General features: G+C 36.6%; 1 protein-coding gene across 2 annotated transcripts; it reads left to right on the forward strand.

The window, feature by feature from the left end:
* Nucleotides 1–349: 349 nt before the first annotated feature.
* Nucleotides 350–20,411, forward strand: Snr1 (SWI/SNF related, matrix associated, actin dependent regulator of chromatin, subfamily b, member 1). Of its 2 annotated transcripts, none has more exons than XM_083129130.1 (9): nucleotides 350–458; nucleotides 3,797–3,902; nucleotides 5,603–5,732; nucleotides 7,296–7,430; nucleotides 10,691–10,818; nucleotides 11,691–11,857; nucleotides 12,873–13,063; nucleotides 14,270–14,416; nucleotides 20,022–20,411. In XM_083129130.1, the coding sequence occupies exons 1-9, from the start codon at nucleotides 378–380 to the stop codon at nucleotides 20,059–20,061; spliced, it is 1,125 nt and encodes a 374-aa protein (XP_082985256.1). In that variant the 5' UTR covers nucleotides 350–377; the 3' UTR covers nucleotides 20,062–20,411. The 2 variants fall into 2 exon arrangements, with proteins under 2 accessions (XP_082985256.1, XP_082985257.1); XM_083129131.1 differs by having other exon boundaries at nucleotides 14,285–14,416.
* Nucleotides 20,412–21,197: the final 786 nt, after the last annotated feature.

The raw sequence follows: 21,197 nt of genomic DNA on the forward strand, positions 1-21,197 counted from the left end.
GGCAAAAATTCACTTTTTTGCAAAGTTTTCACGTCTACGCCACGAATATTGAACTTTACAGATCAATGCAACGAAGGCTAGGCTACACTGGCAAATGTGTGAGCAACGGGAAATTACGTAAAAGGAAATGCCTCTGCAAGCAGCAGTAAATTCTCGAAAGCAGCCATTCGTTTCCGTCTGCTCGAAATGTCAAGCTAAATACTGTAGGTTTTGAAGGAAGTTATTACCGACAAATACTAAAACATAATAAAGTATTTTTGTTTTATATTATGTTATACTTTTATTTTAAGGAGAAGTTATAAATATTGAAAATATCTACTAGTAGAAAAGATACTAATGTGATTAATGTTGTACCGCTGCGTTTGTATACAGAAAAGATGGCAATCCGTACGTACGGTGACAAGCCGATTAGTTTTCAAGTGGAAGAAAATGGAGAGTATTACTGCATTGGATCAGAGGTATATACGAGTATTATTGTAATAATGTGTTAGTTTAAAAATAAGTTAAAACTGTTGGGAATTAAGCTGTTGAAATCTTATTTTTTACTATTAATATCCATGCCACATCGAAGTATATAATTTCACATTGAATGTGTATTGTTTTATGTGGTTCAAAAGATAATATGCAAAATAACCTATTACCTATTGAGTAGAGTAATTAATTTCTTGATCCTAAAACCCCGTAGTAAGCCTCAGGACCCATTTTTTATACCATTATAATTCTGAAAATGCGCCGAGGGTGTTGCAGTTCTGAAAGGGAGCCGGTTGTCATTAAGGTAACGGTTCCGATTGTTTTATGATTTCTCCTAGCACAAATACCAATTATCGTAGAATTTTGAAAATCATTGTCACACGAAATTTGAACCTTCCTTAAAGTAATGAGCACTGTTATTTATGTTGAAAAAAACAACTTGAAAATTACCTTACGCACTTCTCATGGACTAGATATTCTCCGTTGACAAGCAACAGTAAATATCGTAGAAGCGTGGGAATGAATGTAGAAGTAAATCAGAACCTTAGTAGAATTCATTTAGGGACTTTATTTTAATGCTAAGGGAACCAAACCTAACCTGCCTAACCTAACCACAAAAGCACATATTGAACAAAACGTTAAGTAATCGCTAAAACTCCGCAGTATGTGTTAACAGACATACATCGAAATCGAACCATGTAAAAATTGCATTCGTAGCATGATGAAATTGCAATAAAACAAAAGGAACTTGGGCCGTCATTAATATTCTCATGATGTCCCCAATAGCCTAATACTCAAGAAACTCTGGGTAAAATTTAAGAATCCCCGAAACGTATTTCTTGAATTTTACAGGGGAAAGTGGTACTACTTCACTATACCGGAGACACCTATCAATGATTTGTTTCACAATTTTTTACATTGCTAACGTACTATTCTGCATTGCGGAACATTTCTTTAAGTGAAATAATGAATTTCTAATGAAAAATACCTAAATTTTTTAAAAAAATTAAAAAAATTTTACGAAATTTTTTAAACAAAAAAAGTTGAATTTTTGACATAAAGAGTAATTATTATACCATTGACGTTAGCCCCACAAACCATCCATGGGTAGCCCCAAAAACCATTGATGTTAGCCCAAAAATTCACTATAGCCCCACGAACCATCACGGGGACGAGGTATGCCTACTAGGTTAGGTTAGGTTCCATTAGCACTCCTTTCGTTCAATTTAGCATATACGGACAACATCGGTTTGTCTGGATTATGTGCAGAAAGCAAATGGCGGCATCAGCAATAGCGTGTTGGAAATAGATTTTCGTAGAAAACCACATGCATTCGCATTAAAATGGATCAAAACTACATTTCCGAACATCATCAACACTACAGAAAATGAGTTGCGTAAGTACTTTTTCCTGTAAATTTGAAGAAATACATCTCCGGTATAGTAAAGTATTACTGAGAAAGTACTTACCGAAGAGTTTCTGTATACTCTAGGAAGGTTTCGGAAGTGTTTTTTTCCCCTCGCTGAATGAATTTTCGTGGAAAACCATCTATTTTTCAACATTAATGTCTCTCCGATGCACGAAACCTGTTCCATTGATGTCCTTCTACTACGTGAACCAAATTTTGCGTGTGCTTGATGACGAAACAACCAGTCAGTGTTTCCAAACATGTGGTTTTCCTACTGTGTAACAGTAGTATAATGTAAATGAACGTGCATGTAACTGTGGGGCTATTTATGAATGGTTCGTGGGGCTATCCGTGAATGGTTCGTGGGGCTATCAGTGAATGGTTCGTGGAGCTATTTATGAATGGTTCGTGGGGCTATCTGTGAATGGTTCGTGGTGCTATTTATGAATGTTTTTAACAATTTTTAAAATTACAATTTTAACTATGTTTGCCTAACCTAACCTAACCTAACCTAACCTTGCTGTCCATGGTTCGTCGGGTTTTCGAACCTGGAAAAAAATATGAAATCAGTAACACAAAAGTAGGTATTTTTCGATGAAGAAGGTTGCAACACTGCATAACCACTGATCATCGACAACGCTAGTCAAGATTTCTCTGCCATATTGCGTGTAAGGCTAGCCAAAATGAACAAAGAAGAAGTACTTGATTTGTCGAAAATTGAGATTATTTGCATGAAAAAAACGAAATGGCACCTTCAAGAATCCTTAGGAATGCAGAATACGTAAGTACCCTGTGAAAAAGAAGAAAATAAAAGAAATCCAGCCGTTTCGGGGATTCTTAACATTTAATGTTACCAATGCTTCAGTGGTTTAAAATAGTAACAGTGAGACAGGTGAGAAGATACTTCACATAAATTTTCCTAACTGTGGGATACCTTCTCCCCTCCTCCACATCCCCTAAAATTTTTCCCAAAGGTCAATCCATGGTCATTTTTATTAAATTTAACCGGTAACAGTATGGTATAGTGAAAACACATTTCTTCAAATTTACAGGAGAAACTACTTACGGAAGTGAGTTTCTGTAGACTTTTGGAAATTTGTGGAAGTGTTTTCTCCCTTTGTTCAACTTATTCGGAGTGTAAATCATGTATTTTTTGACGTTAATGTCTCTCCGATGCACAAACGCTCTTGCCTTCATTATGTTTGACTATGTGAACCAAATGTTCCGAACGCTCTATGACGTAACCCCCGGTCAGTGTTTCCAAACTCACCATTGTTTTGCCAGAACATGACAATTGTAACTATGTTTGCCTAACCTAACAGAACCTAACCTAACCTAACCTTGCGTGCAAGGTTCGTGGGGCTATTTATGAATGGTTTGTGGGGCTATCCGTGAATGGTTTATGTATTTATGATTGGTTTGTGGGGCTATCCGTGCATGGTTCGTGGGGCTATCCGTCAATGGTGTGTGGGACTACACGTGCATGGTTCGTGGGGTTTTTGAACCTGGAAAAAAAATATAAAATAAGTAAACACAAAAGTAGGTATTTTTCGGTGAAGAAGGTTGCAACACTGCAAATCCACTGGTCATCGATAACGCAAGTCAAGATTTCTCTGCCATATTGTGTGTGAGAGGAACGAACAATAATTAGTCTATATGTGGAAAATTGAACATATTTTCGTGAAAGAAGCAAAATCCCACCTTAATGTTTCGCAATGCATCATAGGTAAGTACAAATGTAAAAAATGACGAAATGAACGAGTGAAAAGGGTTTTCCCTATACCATACTGATACCTTATACCTACTAGAGAGATTGATGAAACACATTCAGATTATGGTATATTGTCCCCCAAATGTTACTCCTGAAATGCACATCTTTTCCCCCTGAATTGCAGTTGACTTTTTCTTCTTTTGTAGGTGGGGAATTACCTGCGGTTATTCCGTGGGTCATTGTACAAGAAGTACCCTGGAATGTTTAGAAGAAGCATCACAAATGAGGAAAGAAAGAAATTAGTTGAATTAGGTAAGTCATTTATAGAACTTCAAAAATAAGAAATAATGTTGTAGTTGTGACATATTTTTTAAAAAATTGACAGTAAAAAGATAAGTTGTTTCATTTTATTATTTTTTTATCTTTGGGAAAGATTGAATAAAATTGCAAGGTACAAAGATCCCTTACCCACATGTTATAGAAAAATAATTTCCTTAATTTCTGTTTTTTGAAGTTTATTTTCTTTAAAAAATAGCTATAAAAATTTTATTAATATGGCACATTTTTGCAGATTTTCCTCTTCAATGTGACATTTTTTTCTGGATATTTCAACCTAAGCTTCTGTGTAAAAATCTTTCTGGTTAAATTTTTTCCCCATTTCCTTTCTAAATAAGAGAACTACAGGGTGCCCAAAATGTCATGGAACCGAAACTTGGAACGTATGTAACTTTTGTACAGAAAGCAATAAGAGACATGAAACCTACTCTGGGTAGCAACTTGGTAAGAAAATAGGTTAGTTTTTTGTGCGATAAATTTCAAGTCTTTTCTCTCATATTCATATTTTGCACAGTGCGAATTACTCACTTTTAGTAAACAAGAAAATTTCATATAAAATATAAAAACCATTTATGCGTCGAAGCATACTCACATATCGTAAGTAAATGGTTTTTGTATTTTATATGAAATTTTATTGTTTTTCTCTCATATGGGCATTGATTGAATAACTTAGTCATGTGCGGCACACATGGCCAATGTTGCCAGTACACCTCGTAACTTAAAAAAAAAAAAAAAACTTTTTTTTGGTGAATATTCCATAACTCCATACATCATCTTTTATCAATTCGATAAATACCTAGAGAGACTATCAATAAGCATGGAAAATTTTAGAAATGTGATTCCACAGCTGTCTTTTATCCGTGTTTGTTTTTACTTCATACAAAAACTCTTTTACAGCTTAGTACCTTTTTTCTCATACATGACCGTTTATGTGGAACATGATTTTCTTGTTTAATATTAAAAAAATATCCACATAGTTAATATCCAGTGCACATTTCATGTCTTTATCACTTTTTGTACAAACGTTACATTTGTTCAAAGTCTTGGTTGCATGACTTTTCAGACACCTTGTATTAAAGGTGTTTCCTATAACCCCAATTTTATATTTTGATTAGAAACATATATTTTTTCTTGTGCATAGGTCTTTGTAGCTTTTTAATTTCTTCAACTGATGGGAAATTTTCTTCCGGGAATAAGTACACTAATAGTATTAAAAAAAATAAATGAGTTTTATTTGAAGTTTCATGTGAAGTCTCAATGCTATTAATTTGTCAAAACCTCAGTAAATCTTCTGGCCTTGTCTGACTTAATTGTTATCATAGAAGTACAGATGGCTTCTTATTAACCCCTGGAGTAATTTGATGAAAATGAATAGGCACATTTCATGAAGACCCTCAGTTGAAAGTATGTAGAGAACATACACTAAGGGCTTCAGGTTCAGCTTTTACATCTGAAAGCAATATTTGAGATGGGTTTAAATCTTATCCTCACTGAAATTTTATGTGGTTTTCCTCAGTTCCTCCCAAGAGAATGCTGAGACGTAGATTTAACAAATACCATGGGCCTTTCTTTTATTCTGTTTTGTTTCTCATTGGTTAAAAATTCAGCCACCATCGTAAAAACTTAATATTTTCTATTTATCTAGAGGAGAATCGTGACACAAAATATTGTTTCAGGTTTGAGTCAGCATGTATTAGCTTCAAGTGTATCACTGCTAAAAGCATCAGAAGTAGAAGACATTATTGAAGGAAACGATGACAAGTACAAGGCTGTTTCTGTTCACTCTTCAGAACCTCCAGTGCCAAGGTGAGTGCATTGTCTGAAGTAGAAGAATGTTATAATTAAAGAGAGAGTTTCTGATGGGGTATTAGAACCATTGTCTTGAAGGCCTCTGCCACTTCCCTGATAGCATAGTGCTAATTAAAAGGTGCCTGTCATCTTTATTTGATACCCGGTTGAGGCATATAGTGGTTCGGTTCCCACTTTAAAATGTGAGTTGAGTCCTGAATAGCTTCTCTTGGCCAAACTTTGCAAGCCTGCCTAAGTGATTGGATTTTCTTTTCAAGATAATTCTGTCACGTTTTGCAAATCTAACATAATTAGAAGCCAGTCAGCAGATGTATTATCTAACTTGGAGCTATCACATGTTTGAAGTGTTTAAAACACATGCTTGTGTTATTCTTCAGTGTGTTTGAAACACTGTTTGTGCTGACTTCCATGACAGAGTGGTTAGCACAGCGTGCTACGATGCGAGGGTCCTGGGTTCAAATCTGGGCCTGGGTCATGAGTATTCTTTGTGATTGTTCTTTCATCATATCATCACTCATTCTCAATGTTGCGATTAGCCAAAAAGTGGCAGAAAAGTGAAGCTAAACATAAATCAAATCAAACACTGTTTGTGTCTAGACATACTGAAACAAGCACAGTCCTGTCAAAGAATTTAATATTTGAGTTTACATGTTTCCTGTTCTCCAATTGAAAAACGTTGTTGCCATGACATAGAAAATCATGGGCTGAATCTGTCACATGAACATTATATATATTCTTATTTGTTTCCCTTCATAAATTCTTGTTGATAAAACAAATGAATATAGATTCACAAATGTACTGATGTGTAATCATTGTGCTTCAATGGGTTTTGCAACTTCTAAAAGGGTTATTTAATTTAATCAGGAGAATAAGTTGCTAAGTAATCCCTGTTCAGTTGGATTGATTATTAGCCATAATATTCTGCAGTAACAATGCGAAAGTTTGTGCTACTGGGATCAATATTGTTAATATATTTTGTTTAATTTATTTTACTTAGTTCATTAACCTTAATAAGAAATCACTGGATGAGACCAATACATTGTTAATGTCTTTATTGCATGCAATAAAATGCGACAGTGTTAGCCACCACAGAGAACAGTGTGCCCTGATGAAACAGAAAAAAACACTGAACATTCATAACAGGTTATATTAGGGGTTTCGAAAGTATTGAAATATATAATTTAACAAGTTGGTTAAGTATTAATTTGATGATTGAGAGTTTTTATAGTGTTTGTTATATTCCCTCTTCCAAATTAAGGATTTTTTTAGGAATAATGTTAATAATTAGTGTTATATTAAGTGCAGTTTTCAAAGTGCATGGGAGGTTAGGTGAATTTTGCTCTAAACTATAAAATTTGTTGTGGTTAAGTTAAATATGTAAAATGGAATTAACAAAATGTGGAGAACTCTTGAGGTTTTCCCCCAGAGCACTCAGATAGAAACTGAGAGAAAATGTGTTTGATATTTATGTTAATTTTAATGTTTATATGTGGATTTTGTGTGTGTATGTGTTGTAGAGAGAGAGAGAGATTTTTTAAAAATGTTTTCTTAAATTTACAGGGAAGGTAAATCTCGGAAGAGCACTCCGTGGGTTCCATCTCTGCCCAACAGTTCTCATTTGGATGCTGTCCCTCAGGCCACCCCAATTAACAGGAATAGAGTCAGCAACAAGAAGATAAGGACATTTCCTCTCTGGTAAGGAATAGAAGCCCACACTGGTTTATTTAATTCTTTGGAAGTACAGGGTGTACACAAGTCAAGTTTCAATTATTAATAGCTCAAAAACTTGCAGGTATTTTTTTGAATTGAAGTTGGCAACTCAAAATGTTGTATTGTCTCTGATCTCCACTTCAACAAAGGACACATGAACTTGTTTGACATCTTACAAACTTGTCTCTTTTCTTTTTATTCTTCTGTCAAGACCACTGCCAGTCTCCATAAATTTGCTGGACCAAGCGCTAATGCCGTTTGCCGATAGTGGGTCCACTGATAACCTCATTAGGAAGTTTCTTTTAAGTTTCGTTAACAGATTCTTGATATCTCATGCCACACATTGTGGTTTGAGTTTCTCTTCCAGTTTTTTAATAAAGAATTCACGATGTTACTATTACTACTGCAGATATTCTTTTACAATAAAAAAAAATGGTAATATGGGCACACCGTTCTTTTAGATTTATCTCTTAGCCTCATGGCATTTTTATCTTCATATAATTTTAAATTCCACATCCAAACACCCTATTTTACCTAATCCTGGATTTTTTACATATATGACGAAGTATTTTATGTACTGAAAAGAGACCTGAAGAAGCAGAGTGTAGCTTCGCGAAACGTCGTCTGCAACCATTATACTCACTCACGTAAGTTTTTTATAACTTTTTTTTACTGTAAAAGAATATATTTAGTGAGTAAACGCACAGATTTCCAAAATGTATACTACTACAGACATCTAACATAGTATACAGAAACTTTCTTAACTGGAAATTGCAATGCGATTCACAATAAGTTGCTGAAAGTTTTTGAAGATTTTCGTTGTTTTGTTTACTTTCATGTTAAAAATAATATTACTTATTTTTGTGGTATTTTCAAGTCTATAGCTTTTTTCACTAATTGCCAAGTGCCATTAATGACTAACTCATTCTGTGTAAAATATAATAGATATTTCATCAGCCCAATAGCAGATGGCGGTATCAAAAGAAAGCACCATCAGTCCTTCCTATTGACATTCAAAGTTGTTCCTAGTGCTAGCCACTATAGCTGGAGTCACTGACTGCTATGTACCCATGGCGAACACCATGGCAGTAAAATGTTAAATTTCATTGCTCAGGAGGAAAATATTCACCATTTCACGGAAAAAGGGGGCATTGTCAGCATGGGAAATGATAGAAATTTGCCAACAGCAGAAAAAATCTCTAATTCTGCACCCATATTTCTTGGCGAAATCTCTAATTTTACACCCTTACTTTTTGGTGAAGGGATTGTGCTTCCATTTCTGGATGAAAATTGCTACTTCCAAGAAATTTCTGGCATTCCTAGTCCAGCAAATTTCGAGAAATAAGTACTCATAATTTTTGGAAAATTTGAAACTTTCTGACAGATCTGAAAAATCAGGAAGTCGTTTTCCAGTCTGGATCAGGGTGGCAATTTTTTAAAGTCCTACACACCCCTCCTTTTTTGTGAAGTATTGTGTTGAATTTACTCTTATGGAAGGTGTTGTGGTGGTGGTGGGAAAACATGCATTCGCATTAATAATAAACACAGTCAAAAAAGTTTTGCATCAGAACGGAAAATGACAAAACATATATGAAGCACAAGGTTTATTGCCAATGACAGTGGGAATACAAAAGAAAAGATGAAGAACAAGACATGTTGAATGAAAAGGGAACAAAAAACGTACAATTTTCTCAGAAATGTGTTTAAAACGAAAATGGCACAATTCATGATGGAGGCGAAAAAACAAAACTGTCACAAGAAGACTGTTCGTCATAGCGGATCCACCAGAAACATTGTCTACCACCTGGTGTGTCCTCCCCTGGCTGCAAGAAGGTCTTGAACACGCTGTGGCATTCTGAGGATGAGACGCTCAAGGTGATCTTGCGGCAAGCGATCCCATTCGTCCTGTGCCGCAAGAAGAACTTCACGAAGATTGGTGGGAGCCACAGGACTGTTTGCAATGGCATTTTTTAGAATTGCCCATGCATGTTCGATGCAATTCATGTTGGGACTTTGCGTTGGCCAGAGCATGCGACCGATATTCGCCGCCTGCAGATAATCGTGCACCATCTGTGCACGGTGTGGATGGGCAGTGTCATCCACCAAGACAAATTCGTCACCAGTTTCCTGATGAAATGGTTCCACAGTCGTCTGAAAAATGTCCCTGACATAACGAACAGCTGTTTGTGTCCCTCTAATTGGAATTAGGGGCGTTCGACGTCTGAGCATGATCCCTGCCCACACCATGATTCCTCCTCCTTGGTATGGATGGACCCACTGGACACCACGAAGCCGCTCCTGCAGTCCAGGGCCTCGCCACACCCGTCCTCTTTGTGAATCTGGCCTTAGACAGAGCCTACATTCATCTTTGAAGAGCACATGAGCCCAATTTCCATGTACACGGGCCCAATGCAGACGGTCCCGCCGATATCGTGGCAACAGGTACTGGCACCGGAGAAGTCTTCTGGAATGTAAACCACTTTCTCGGAGTCTGTTACGGACAGTTTGGTTTGACACACACACACCAGAGGCTGCCTGGAGGGCATGAGTGATGTTCCTTGTCGTCATGGTATTCTGTCACCGAGCTGAGAGTCGTACATAGTGGTCTTGTGCTGGTGTTGGGACCCGTGAACGACCTGTCCGTTGACGATCTGCTACTGGTCCTGTGTCTGTATACTGCCTCCAAGTCATACAGACATCGCTTTGCGCCACTCCCAACAGCCCTAGCTACAGCCCATTGTGACATGCCAGTCTACAGTAGCGTGATGATCCTGGCCCGATCAAACTGCACTATCATACGCCTAGGCATGCCTTGCACACAGCTGCACTCGCTCACCTTCCCTAACTGGACACAAGGAACACCTAACCAACCTTCGTCGACTACTGTGGCGCTACGCTCGAACACACACATGCGCTTTCCGACTCCGGTAGTCATCTGTGGTGATCGGTATTGCATGTTGACTGCGTTACTTCGCACAATGAGCTCTGTTTCATTGTTTCTTGTCTGCTTCGGCATGTTGCGGATGCTATTTTCACGTGATGCAAAACTTTTTTGACTGTGTTTAATACATACAACATATCTGCTATCAGCAACACCTCACAGACAATTATGCAGTATAGGCAACACTGACTTAAGAGTGGTGAAGCTTTAAATCTGGTTTTGGCAGCAGTACGAATAGTTTGCAAATATTTCATTAGCTACTGTGTGTAGATAACAGCATAATTGATAAACTGATTTCCTACAGCTTTGATGACACGGACCCAGGGGCAATCCACGAAAATGCATCCCAGTTAGAGCTGCTGGTGCCTATTAGATTAGATATGGAAATCGAGGGACAGAAACTCAGAGATACATTTACTTGGAACAAAAATGGTAAGTAGGAAGAAATATGAGTGCTGATAATATGTAGAATGCTTGTTATCTTTAGATAACACTAGAGCAGGGCTCCTCTGTAGTATTTGGAAAGAGCTACATGGTATTTGATGTACGTAATTGCTCCTCTGTCAAGTAGTAGCAAATGTTCCACTGTACACATTTGTTTGTACAGATCATCTTGAGTTATCAGTTCAATAAAACAAATAAACTAATGGTATCAGAATTGAATGTTACAGTATTTTGGAAAAGCTGAATTGGCATTTGTGTGATGATAAATCTGACTTCTATTTCTAGTGACGCAGTCTTAAGAATCGAGATGATTTTTAGACATATTTTTGTTGTAAAAAAAAAAATCAAAATTGTATCACAAAAATATAGAATTTCAGGTTCAGGTACAGCTTATAAATATTAAAATTTGGTGTTACTATGGTGAGTAGAATCTGAAATTGGGATTCAGTGTTTTGCATTTATTACACAAAATAAAACGTTCCATCGTAATGCGCAGATTCATGTAAACTAGATGGATTATAAATGTTATTCATCCCTCATTTCGCCAGAGAATTAAAGTTCCAGAGATTTTTGCATTACTTGGGGACGAATCCAGGCTGGAGATAGTGTTGTTTCTTACCTTCATAGCAGAATAAAATTGCAGTCTTATTGTATGACATTACAGAGAGAATAAATAATCCTTAAGCTGTCTTGGAATATAATTCTAATCTGGAGATGATATTCCTAGAGAGAATAAAATTTATAATTTTATGTTAGGCCTTTATATTTCAAACATTTTATCAAATGAACACCAGCTGGATCTATTCCTAAACTGATTTATTAGATTTAACTCTTTATTTCATCAATTCTCATTCTTGCAGAGAGTTTGATCACACCGGAGCAGTTTGCGGAGGTTCTTTGCGATGACCTGGATCTGAATCCACTGACGTTTGTTCCAGCCATCGCACAGGCAATTCGACAGCAAGTAGATGGATTTCCCACAGACAATATTCTAGATGAACAGACAGATCAGAGGGTTATCATCAAAGTAAGTTTACTGCAAAAAACTGTTCTCTTTTATTATTATTATTATTTTTTGGACTAAGTGTGAATTGATATCAGTAGTAATATCATACAGTGGAACCCCAATTCTAAGTTCCCCAGTTTTATATTTTCCCGCATTTTAAGTTCAAGTTAATCCCCTGAAAAATGTAAAATCGAGGTTTTTCTTCCCCTATGATTCCATATTTCCTACCCACTCCTTTTGCATTGTATCTACATATTGATGTAAAAACAATAGTATGTATTGCTTTTCCTTATCTTTATTCTATATTTCATTGCAAGTCATAAGAAAGTTTACATAGAATGATTCTTTCTCTGAAGCAATGTAGTGAGTGCTTTTGGATGCATAGGAAATATAAATTGCAAACATATTGCGTTTCAATAGTCATATCGAAGAATTTAATTATTTGGTTCATTTTCAGCCAAATCAGCCAAGATATACAATGTCCACTCCACCATCCCAGGGTTTGGGTGAAATTTGGTAAATGCCATCTTTAGACAAATATAAGACTCCACATGTGACATTATTGGAAAATGAACTCTTGTGTGGAATTTGCAGCTCTTTAAAATTTCCTGCCAATCACTGCAATATTGGAATGTTGTATACCCCCACGGTATAAATATTTTCTAGACATGTGTGTTCTTTATGTGCAATATGTATGTTGTTTACTCTATACGTTGCACATATAGAGGTACATAGTTGGCATAACTTTGTATGTAGTTACATGAATATTTGTTAGTAAGGGTTTCTGTATTAAGCAAACAGAAAACACATCTTGTCCATGCCTCATTTTATTTCACTTCTCTTTCTAATTTTTTCAGTTAATCCCAAGGATGAGGATGAATGGTGATTAAATGAAATTAACGGATTGTCACTTGGAAAGGAACGCCAATGTTGACAGGATCATAACCCAACTTGGCAACATATGTATGCAGTCTCTTCCTATTTCAGGTAAACCACGAGTTGGCTCGAGGGTTGAAAGTAATATTTCTGTTTGCAGCTAAACATCCACGTTGGCAATACCTCTCTGGTGGACCAGGTGGAGTGGGACATGAGCGAGAAGGAGAACAACCCAGAGACATTCGCCATGAAGTTGTGCGCAGAGCTTGGATTGGGAGGAGAATTTGTGACAGCCATTGCCTATAGCATACGAGGGCAACTCAGCTGGCACCAGAGGACGTACGCATTCAGGTAAGAAGTAATTGTATCTTTCACTCCCAACTTCCTCTTGTAGTGACACTACTTGTCATTAATGCCCATTTTGTGTATTTACGTCCTCAGAAACAGGCTGAGAGGAGAGATACAGCAATGTGAGTATGGCTGGGTAAAATAGAGCTGAACAATGCCATGACTGGCTACAGGGTGTACACAAAGTTTAAATTCCATCGATTAATAAATTCATTTTAAATCTTATAATCATTTTTAACTATCTTTCAACAACATGTAAGTTTTTATCTTGACAACAGCTGTTGAAACTTTCAGAGTTCAGAATTGTATCGTATTGACTTCTTGAGGTGTCAAATATGTTTAGTTTTACTCTTGTAAAACATATTTCAGAATTTAAAAATATTGTAGAATGTACAGTGTAATAATATTGGAAACTGTTCTACAATATATTCTGTGGAAATGCCATGATGGCAGTTCTAAATTCCTTAATTAAAACAACTTTTATTTTAATATTCTGATTGCATCATGTGAATTCATAAATAGTTTGAGGAAAACTCAAGTATTCATGTGGAAATGTTTTTCCAGGAAAAGATCAGAAACCTTCAACTATTCCTTCCCTACATGTTCCAACTAGAGCAGAAAAAAATTTCATTTGTTTATTAAAAATAAATATCTGATGAAGGAAGCGTGTGTTCTCCTGAAATGTTACACTGAAAAATGAGTTTAAATGCTTGTAACGACTGTAAACTAGAACAGAAATAATTCTACAATGCAATATGTACATACAAGAAAAAATACTCTTGTTCCAAGATGGAGGGGGAGAATAGCTTGGGGATAGTTTTTCGTCATTGGCACTTGTTTGTCTCTCTGGGCTATAAATCACTGCACAAAAACAATTGGGGAAACTTATGCAGAAATAAGCCACCAACTTACTCTTTGGAACATGTGATGCTTCATGCTTGGACCAGATTGGGAGGGAAATGAAGTTTCTTTCTTATGTCCAGAACTATAGATTATTAATGTGGGTCATAAGTGTAGTTGTATTCACGTATTCTGAAGTGTCATTTGGCATCTTGGAATGTGGTTCTTTTAAAGTGAATGATGTTGAGGTAAGGAGGTGGCTGTAATTTTGTTAGGTTAATATTGGTAGATCTTTCCATTTCTAATTGCTGTATGCAACTTTACAAATGAAACTTTACAAAAAATAGATATACAATTAATATAATATAGTCTTTCTTCTTTCAGTGAAGCCCCACTCCCCACTGTGGAAGTGCCTTTCAGGCCACCATCTGAGGCAGACCAGTGGGCTCCGTTCTTAGAAACCCTCACAGATGCTGAAATGGAGAAGAAGATAAGAGATCAGGATCGTAACACAAGGTTAGTACTGTTTATATATTCACACGTACAGTTTCTATGATGAGAGTGACATTAGAGAAGTTTCAAAATGTCCATCATAAGCAACCGTTAAGACACCATATTCATGTTTTAAGAAAAACTTCACCCATTTATATCATAAACTATTCATTAAAGTTATAGGTATTTTTGTGAGTCATATTTTCACGGAACCAACTTTTGAAAAGTAGTTTATGTTCCTCTTAAAGTTTTGCAAATTCATACTTGAAAGTAGTTTTTACTCCTTTTGATTAAAGGAACAGAAATGCTTTTCAAATTAAAATGTTTGTATTAATAATCCATTAGTAATTTTCTTTCAATCTTGCATAAAATGACTCATTCCATTTTCAATGCCTACATATCTGCATCAATATGAAGCATCCTTCTTCTTCTTCCTCTTTACTCTTTTGCCTTATTGTCTTTGTGTTAGTTTTTCTTCTATTGGCTTCTGATTTAATTCTTCTGTGATTATTTCATTACGAACTCATCTCTTCTTGTTTTACTATTCTACGGAGGCATCTCACCTCTACTGCCGTTATTTGCCTTCTTTCCCTCTTACTGGCCAGCTTTCACTTCCGTATAGTAAAATTGCTTCCACTACTGACTTATACACTTGTAGTTGAGTTTTGGTGTCTGTTTTCCTTTTTCAGAATGGTCTGGCTTAGTTGGTAGTATGCATTGTTAGATTTCCTTACTCTATTCATCACTTCCTCTTCTATTCTTCCTGTCTGGCTTGTGATTGTTCCCAGATACTCGTATCTTTCCATCTGCTCCAGTTCTATTCCATCACATATTATGTGTATTCTTTCTATTACCTCTTCCGTTCTTCTTATTTGCAACACATTGCTCTTATTTGCATTTACCATCATTCTTTTAGCCTTTAGCACTTCTGCCCATTCTGTAACCACCTCCTGTAGCTTGTTCTCAGTATCTGCCATTAGTATTATGTCATCTGCATATATTGATGCTTGGCAATGTAACGGTCTCATATTCCAAATCCCACTTTTATTCTTGCTGTTCTTCTTTTGCATATCTTTAGAACTTCATCCATAAATCCTATAAAGAGTAGTGGGCTCATACTATCTCCCTGTTTCACTCCTTTCCCCATCTTAAATGTGTCTTGGCGTCTTTCCATCCAATCTTACTACTCCTTCCACTCTATTGATCTTGTGTTTGTCTCCCAGAATAAAAAGCAGCCTGTTCTTCTTCCATATCCTTTTCCATCTCTTTTCTTACCCTTACTTCCAATATTCTTGAGTACACTTGAAGTGCCATGGTGGATAGACATATTGCACGATAGTTCTCACAGTTGGTTGAGTCTCCTTTCTTATACATTGGTATAATAATATTCTTTCCTCATTCTACTGGTAATTTCTCTTCTCTCCAGATCTTCTGATACAGTTTAGTCATTGCCTCCAAGAGTGTATTTCCTCCATATTTTATACGATAGGTCACACTAAAAGTTCTTAGACATGCGCAAGTAAAACACTGGAGACCAAAAGTATGAATGCTATAATTTTTCAAAGTATTCTCCATGACAGTTGATACACTTGTTCATCTGCTCAAACCAAGTGTGAAAGCACTGGGACCACACATCTGCAGGCACCTCTTGAATGCACTGAACAAAGGCGGTGACTGCCTCCTCGGGAGTAGGAATGAAGAATCTCGTAATGTATCCTTGATTTTAGGGAACAGGAAGAAATCACAAGGGGCGAGGTCTGGACTGTAAGGAGGATGAGTCATTTCTTCGATGTTGGAGGCTTTGAAGAATTCAATTGTTCGTACTGCTGTATGGCTGCGTGCATTGTCTTGATGCACAATAATGCGACTTCGCGGGCGTTTTTCACGAACTTTCCGTACGATCTCCGGTAAACAAACCGTAATATACCATTCAGCATTAACGGTCCGACGTCCCTGTAGCGGCACTGTTGCAATATGGCCCGTCCGACTGAAGAAAGTGGCAACCATTTGTTTGCCAACACTTCGTCCCTTCCTGACTTTTGTTGGTGGGTCTTCATCCGGGAAGATCCACTGCGTCAACTGTCGTTTGCTCTCGAGTTCATAACAGTACACCCAAGTTTCGTCACCTGTTACGATGTCATACACTGCATTTGATTGTCCTTGGTTAAATTTGTCCAGCATTTTCATGCACCATGTGACCCTTGCCTGCTTTTGCTCCTGAGTAAGATGGTGTGGGATCCATCTGGCACAGAGCTTCCTGACACCAAGGCGGTCATGCAGGATCGTTTGAACCTGACTCATACCAATACCCAGTGTTGCACTAATAACTGCATATGTCACCCGGTTATCCTCCTCTATCATGCGATGCACTCTGTCGACGTTTTCTTGAGAAGTTGCTGTCACAGGACGACCATCACGTAATTCATCACTGAGTTTCTGACGTCCACGTCGAAATTCTGAAAACCAATTAAACACAGTCGCACGGCATGGGGCTTCCTCCTGAAATGCATTTCGGAGCCTTTCATAACATTGCTGCTGCGTTAAACCTGCTCGAAAATCGTAAAAAATCATTGCTCTGAAGTGCTCCCATGTTAAATCCATTTTACTGTACACACACGACAATAATTGACTAATTTCTGGCACACAACAATTAACAACTATAAATTCTGCAGCATTATCACACTTCACAGACTACTAACTTCAACATATCCTAGAGACAATGTATTGCTGCAATCAGTGTTGCCGCATCTAAAAACTTTTAGTGTCACGCACGTATATTCTGGAGCTATTTCACCTTTCCATTTCTTACTCTTTTCACTGCTTCATATACTTCTTCTAACTCAATTTCCTTCACTAGCTCTTGTTATCTCATCCTCGTTCCTCATCCTGCTCTTGCATTGTTCTTCATCCTGGTTCTTTTCTATTATGTCTTCCAGTCCTCCCTTCTGCTGTTCCTATGTCTTTCTTTTCAAATTTATTTTCAAAGTATTCTTTCCATATTTTCAACACATTTTCCATTCACGTTTCCAGATTATTTGTTTTGTTTCTTATTCGTACTTCTTACTCTTCTTCCACCTTTTCCTCTTATTCCTTTTGTTATGAGGGTGTAAGGGGGACTTTCCACGTAGTACACCCTGGACTGCATTTTGCAGACGAACGAGGCTCTGGCGACTGTCCCCCCATGGCCAGTATAATTTTTTGTGTTGTCCTGTGTCTTGTCCTTATGTGTGCTGAGTGCCTCTTTACAGCCTCAGCTTTTAACCGAAGTCAAAATATTTTAATATTTTAGTTACAACACGATATGTTATTTTAGTTCTGATAAGAGGCTGGACCTCGTATAACGTGACGGGTGCAAAATAGCCTAAGTGCTGACACACTCAAAATTTTAATTTCCATTCAATTAAATTCCTTTTATTATGCACCAAAATCCTTTCATGTTCTCTTTGTATTGTGATTCCACTTCTCCAAATTCTTCCCATGTTTTCCTCTTTGCTTCTTTCACTATTCTTTTAGCTGTGTTTCTATTTTCTAAATAATCTAATTGGTCTTCATCTTTTCTAGTAATTATTTATTTTTCCATGCTTTTTTCTCCTGTACTGCCTTTTAATCCTCTTCATTCCGCCATCTGGATCTTTTCCTTCCTGTGCTTACTCTTTTCTTCCCACATACCTCTTCTGCTGACTTGAGTATTATCTCTTTGATTTTTTGCCACATTTCCTCTATATCTTTATCTTCAAATGTTTCTTGGTTTAGTCATTCTCATACTTTATTCTGATATTCGTGTTTTTTCTCTCTTTTTCTTCAACTCTTTTGTTTTTATTTTGTCTCACATTAGCATCTTTGGTTGGTGCATATACTTGAGTCAGGGTAATCTTATCTTCTAAGTCTATGTCTAAAGTTATTATTCTTGAATTTACTGGATCGCAGCTGATTACTCTTTTGTCTATTTTTATTCTGTTACTATAATTCCTACTCCCTTTTTTGCTCTGTTTGCAACTGGTACACCTGAATATCTCAATACATTTCCTCCTTCAAGCATTTTTCCCCCATTTCCTTTCTTCTTTACTTCGCTTATTCCAAGTATTTTTATTTTGAATTTTTCCATTTTCTTGATTATTTCTACTTCTTCACCATTTATTGTTTTGATATTACAGGCTCCGATTTTCGTTTCCTTATTCTTGCTTTGTCGACCCCTGTGCAGGTGATTAGCCTAGCGATAGGGGGCCTTTGGTTTTTTTTATTCCTTTCAGCCTCCAGACCATGGCTAGTTTTCTGTCAGAGTTTTCTCCCTTAGTCTTCTGAGGATCTCTCCTTGCCACTAGACTGTGGTTTTCCCAATTTTAACTACTTAGGAATGTAGTGCCCCTTTCGCCATATGCACCCTACCGAAGGACTCCTTCTCCACTGCATCTGCCATTGGGGTCTTTGCCGTTACCCTGGCAAGGGGCCCTTATGAGGTGCTATCAGATGAACTAATTTTTTTAGAGGGGTGTTTCTCCTCTGGGTTTTCCGCCTCTGCCGCCGTCTAGATACCATCCATTTTCTTCTACCTTTGGAGTCGTTAACCAGCTCAGGGGCCACTCCACGTACTTACTAATAGTGAAGTCCCTGGGGGGATGAAGCATCCTTGAGGTAACAATAGTTTTGTTTCAACAATAGTGAAGTTTTTCTCATACAGCTGTACACCAGTTGCTTCTAATAATTACTGCAGTGAAACTGTTTGTTTGTGTTTTAGTTTAAACTGGACAAAATTATTTTTATTTGTTGGAAGTAACTGTTCAACATATATTATTCTGAACTGCTGTTTCTTCGTGTTTTAGTTTAAACTGTACAAAATTATTTGTATTTGGTGGAAGTAACTCCTTACAGTTATATTATACTGAACTGCTAATTTAAAGATCTAAATGCTGGCCAGGACACATGTCCTAACAGGTGTAAAGCGATCCCATAATTGGCGTAGATAGTTACAGTTAGTAATTTAGTGTTTTCTTGTGTTTTTTGGACGGGGCCAGGAGAAGTCCCTCGTTTCTCACAGTTAGTAAGTTAGTGTTTTTTTTAGAGGGGGGCCAGGAGAAGGCCCTCGTTTCCTACCCAGTGCTTGAAGAGGAAATTCTAGGTGAGGTGATTGTGCTCGAGTCTTGGGTTTATGTTTGTGTCGTTGGGGGGGTTATGGTATGATAATATGGTTTCATTGAGACAGCTTGGGGGATGCCTTATGTGGGTCATAAGCATCATCAGTGAACACATGTGCAACATGTGCTTGGTTCAACTGTACTGTTGATTTTAGATACTTTCAAGGTTCAAATAGAAAGTATAAGATTCAGTTTGATTTCTGTAAAGGTACACTATTATGTACAGTTATTGAGATATAGGCAGTGTAGCTAACAATGCTATAGGTTTCGGTGTCTTGAAGATGAGAAAATGATGAACATCACTTAAGTTTGTGCATCGAAATTACACCCCACTTACCTTTCCAGAAGTTGCATTTGTTTTTGACCTAGCATGACAGATCATTTCCTTCTTGTTTTATTAAAATAAATCTACCACCTTGATGAATTGTATGTCAGATTATGCATGTAATTTTACAGACTGAATTACTTACCTAGAACAAACTTTCTTTTTGTTACAGGAGAATGCGTCGTCTTGCAAACACAACAACGGGTTGGTAATTTCTTTGGGATCTCACTGACTTGCACAGTGTCTGATCCTGTCTGCTGTAAATACCATTTCATCATGTGTCGAGTATTATCGTCATATTTCCTACTTTATTTCGTAAGAGTAATGTGTATGTGATGAGTAGCGAGTGATATTTTTACTTCTACGATTTTCTGTGAGATGAAAAGTGAGCGTGTTTGAGTTTAGTGTTCAAATGAAATGAACATTTTACATATTCCGTTAAATCAGCAGGCTTGCAGCTCCTTTAAAGTGAGAGAGTATAATTTTTATATATCACAGGAATTAATTTAATGATCAAACTGTACCAGTTTGTTTCGTAAAATAAAAGTTTTTAGTATCAAAATGTCTTCCTGTTTGTACTTGCATTTAACATTCTTATATTTTCTTTTTCTGGTGCTTTTTTGTACAAATTTCTTTACTGGTGCTTGTAATACTACAGTCACTTAAGTAAATGCAAATGAAATATATAATGTGTTTTTATGTTTCTCATGTGGCTATAAAGAAAGCAAATTTTAAATGTGTGTTGTTTGAATGAAGATTTTGCAGTTGCCAATATAATGATATCTAGTGTTTTTTTTTTCTCCTGTACACAATAGTATTCATTACCAGCATCTACTTTTCATAGGTAAGTAATAACAACAAAATATTGTTTAAGTGAAGGAAATATATGTAAATATGTACGAATTAACACTATTCATGGACATATCAGTGTCTCTTATTAGCTCATATGATTATTGCATAATTATCATTAGACATTAGGACTGTGTTATCAGTAGAGGCACATATTTTTGGTAAATAAAAAAGCAAAATTTCGGTACAAAAAACAGTCAATTTCAGGTTCAAAAGCGGTAAATAAAATGAAATTTCGCTGTTATAGTGGTGAAAAAGCAGCATATAAAATGACATTTTGGTTTTAAAAATGTGAATATAATCTTAAATTTGATTTAAAATCTGCACTATTACACAAAATAAACATTTCCCTTCTAATAGGACATTAAATCATTACCAGAATATTAAGTTTATTCCTGTGTAAAGGGTTCCATTTTTGCTTCTTAAATGTTTGCAGCAGAATTAATCAATTTTCCGTGAATTACATAAGTCACAGGATACTTCAGACTTCAGAAAGTGT

This window comes from Lepisma saccharinum, chromosome 9, assembly GCF_977018435.1.
Source record: "Lepisma saccharinum chromosome 9, izLepSacc3.1, whole genome shotgun sequence".
Taxonomy (NCBI): Eukaryota; Metazoa; Arthropoda; class Insecta; order Zygentoma; family Lepismatidae; genus Lepisma; species Lepisma saccharinum.

Excerpts from the sequence above, each read along its gene's own strand:
- Snr1 (XM_083129130.1), top strand. The coding sequence starts at position 378 with ATGGCAATCCGTACGTACGGTGACAAGCCGATTAGTTTTCAAGTGGAA. Across the intron at positions 3,903-5,602 it reads AAAGAAATTAGTTGAATTAG|GTTTGAGTCAGCATGTATTA; the intron begins GTAAGTCATTTA and ends ATATTGTTTCAG. Across the intron at positions 5,733-7,295 it reads TCAGAACCTCCAGTGCCAAG|GGAAGGTAAATCTCGGAAGA; the intron begins GTGAGTGCATTG and ends TTAAATTTACAG.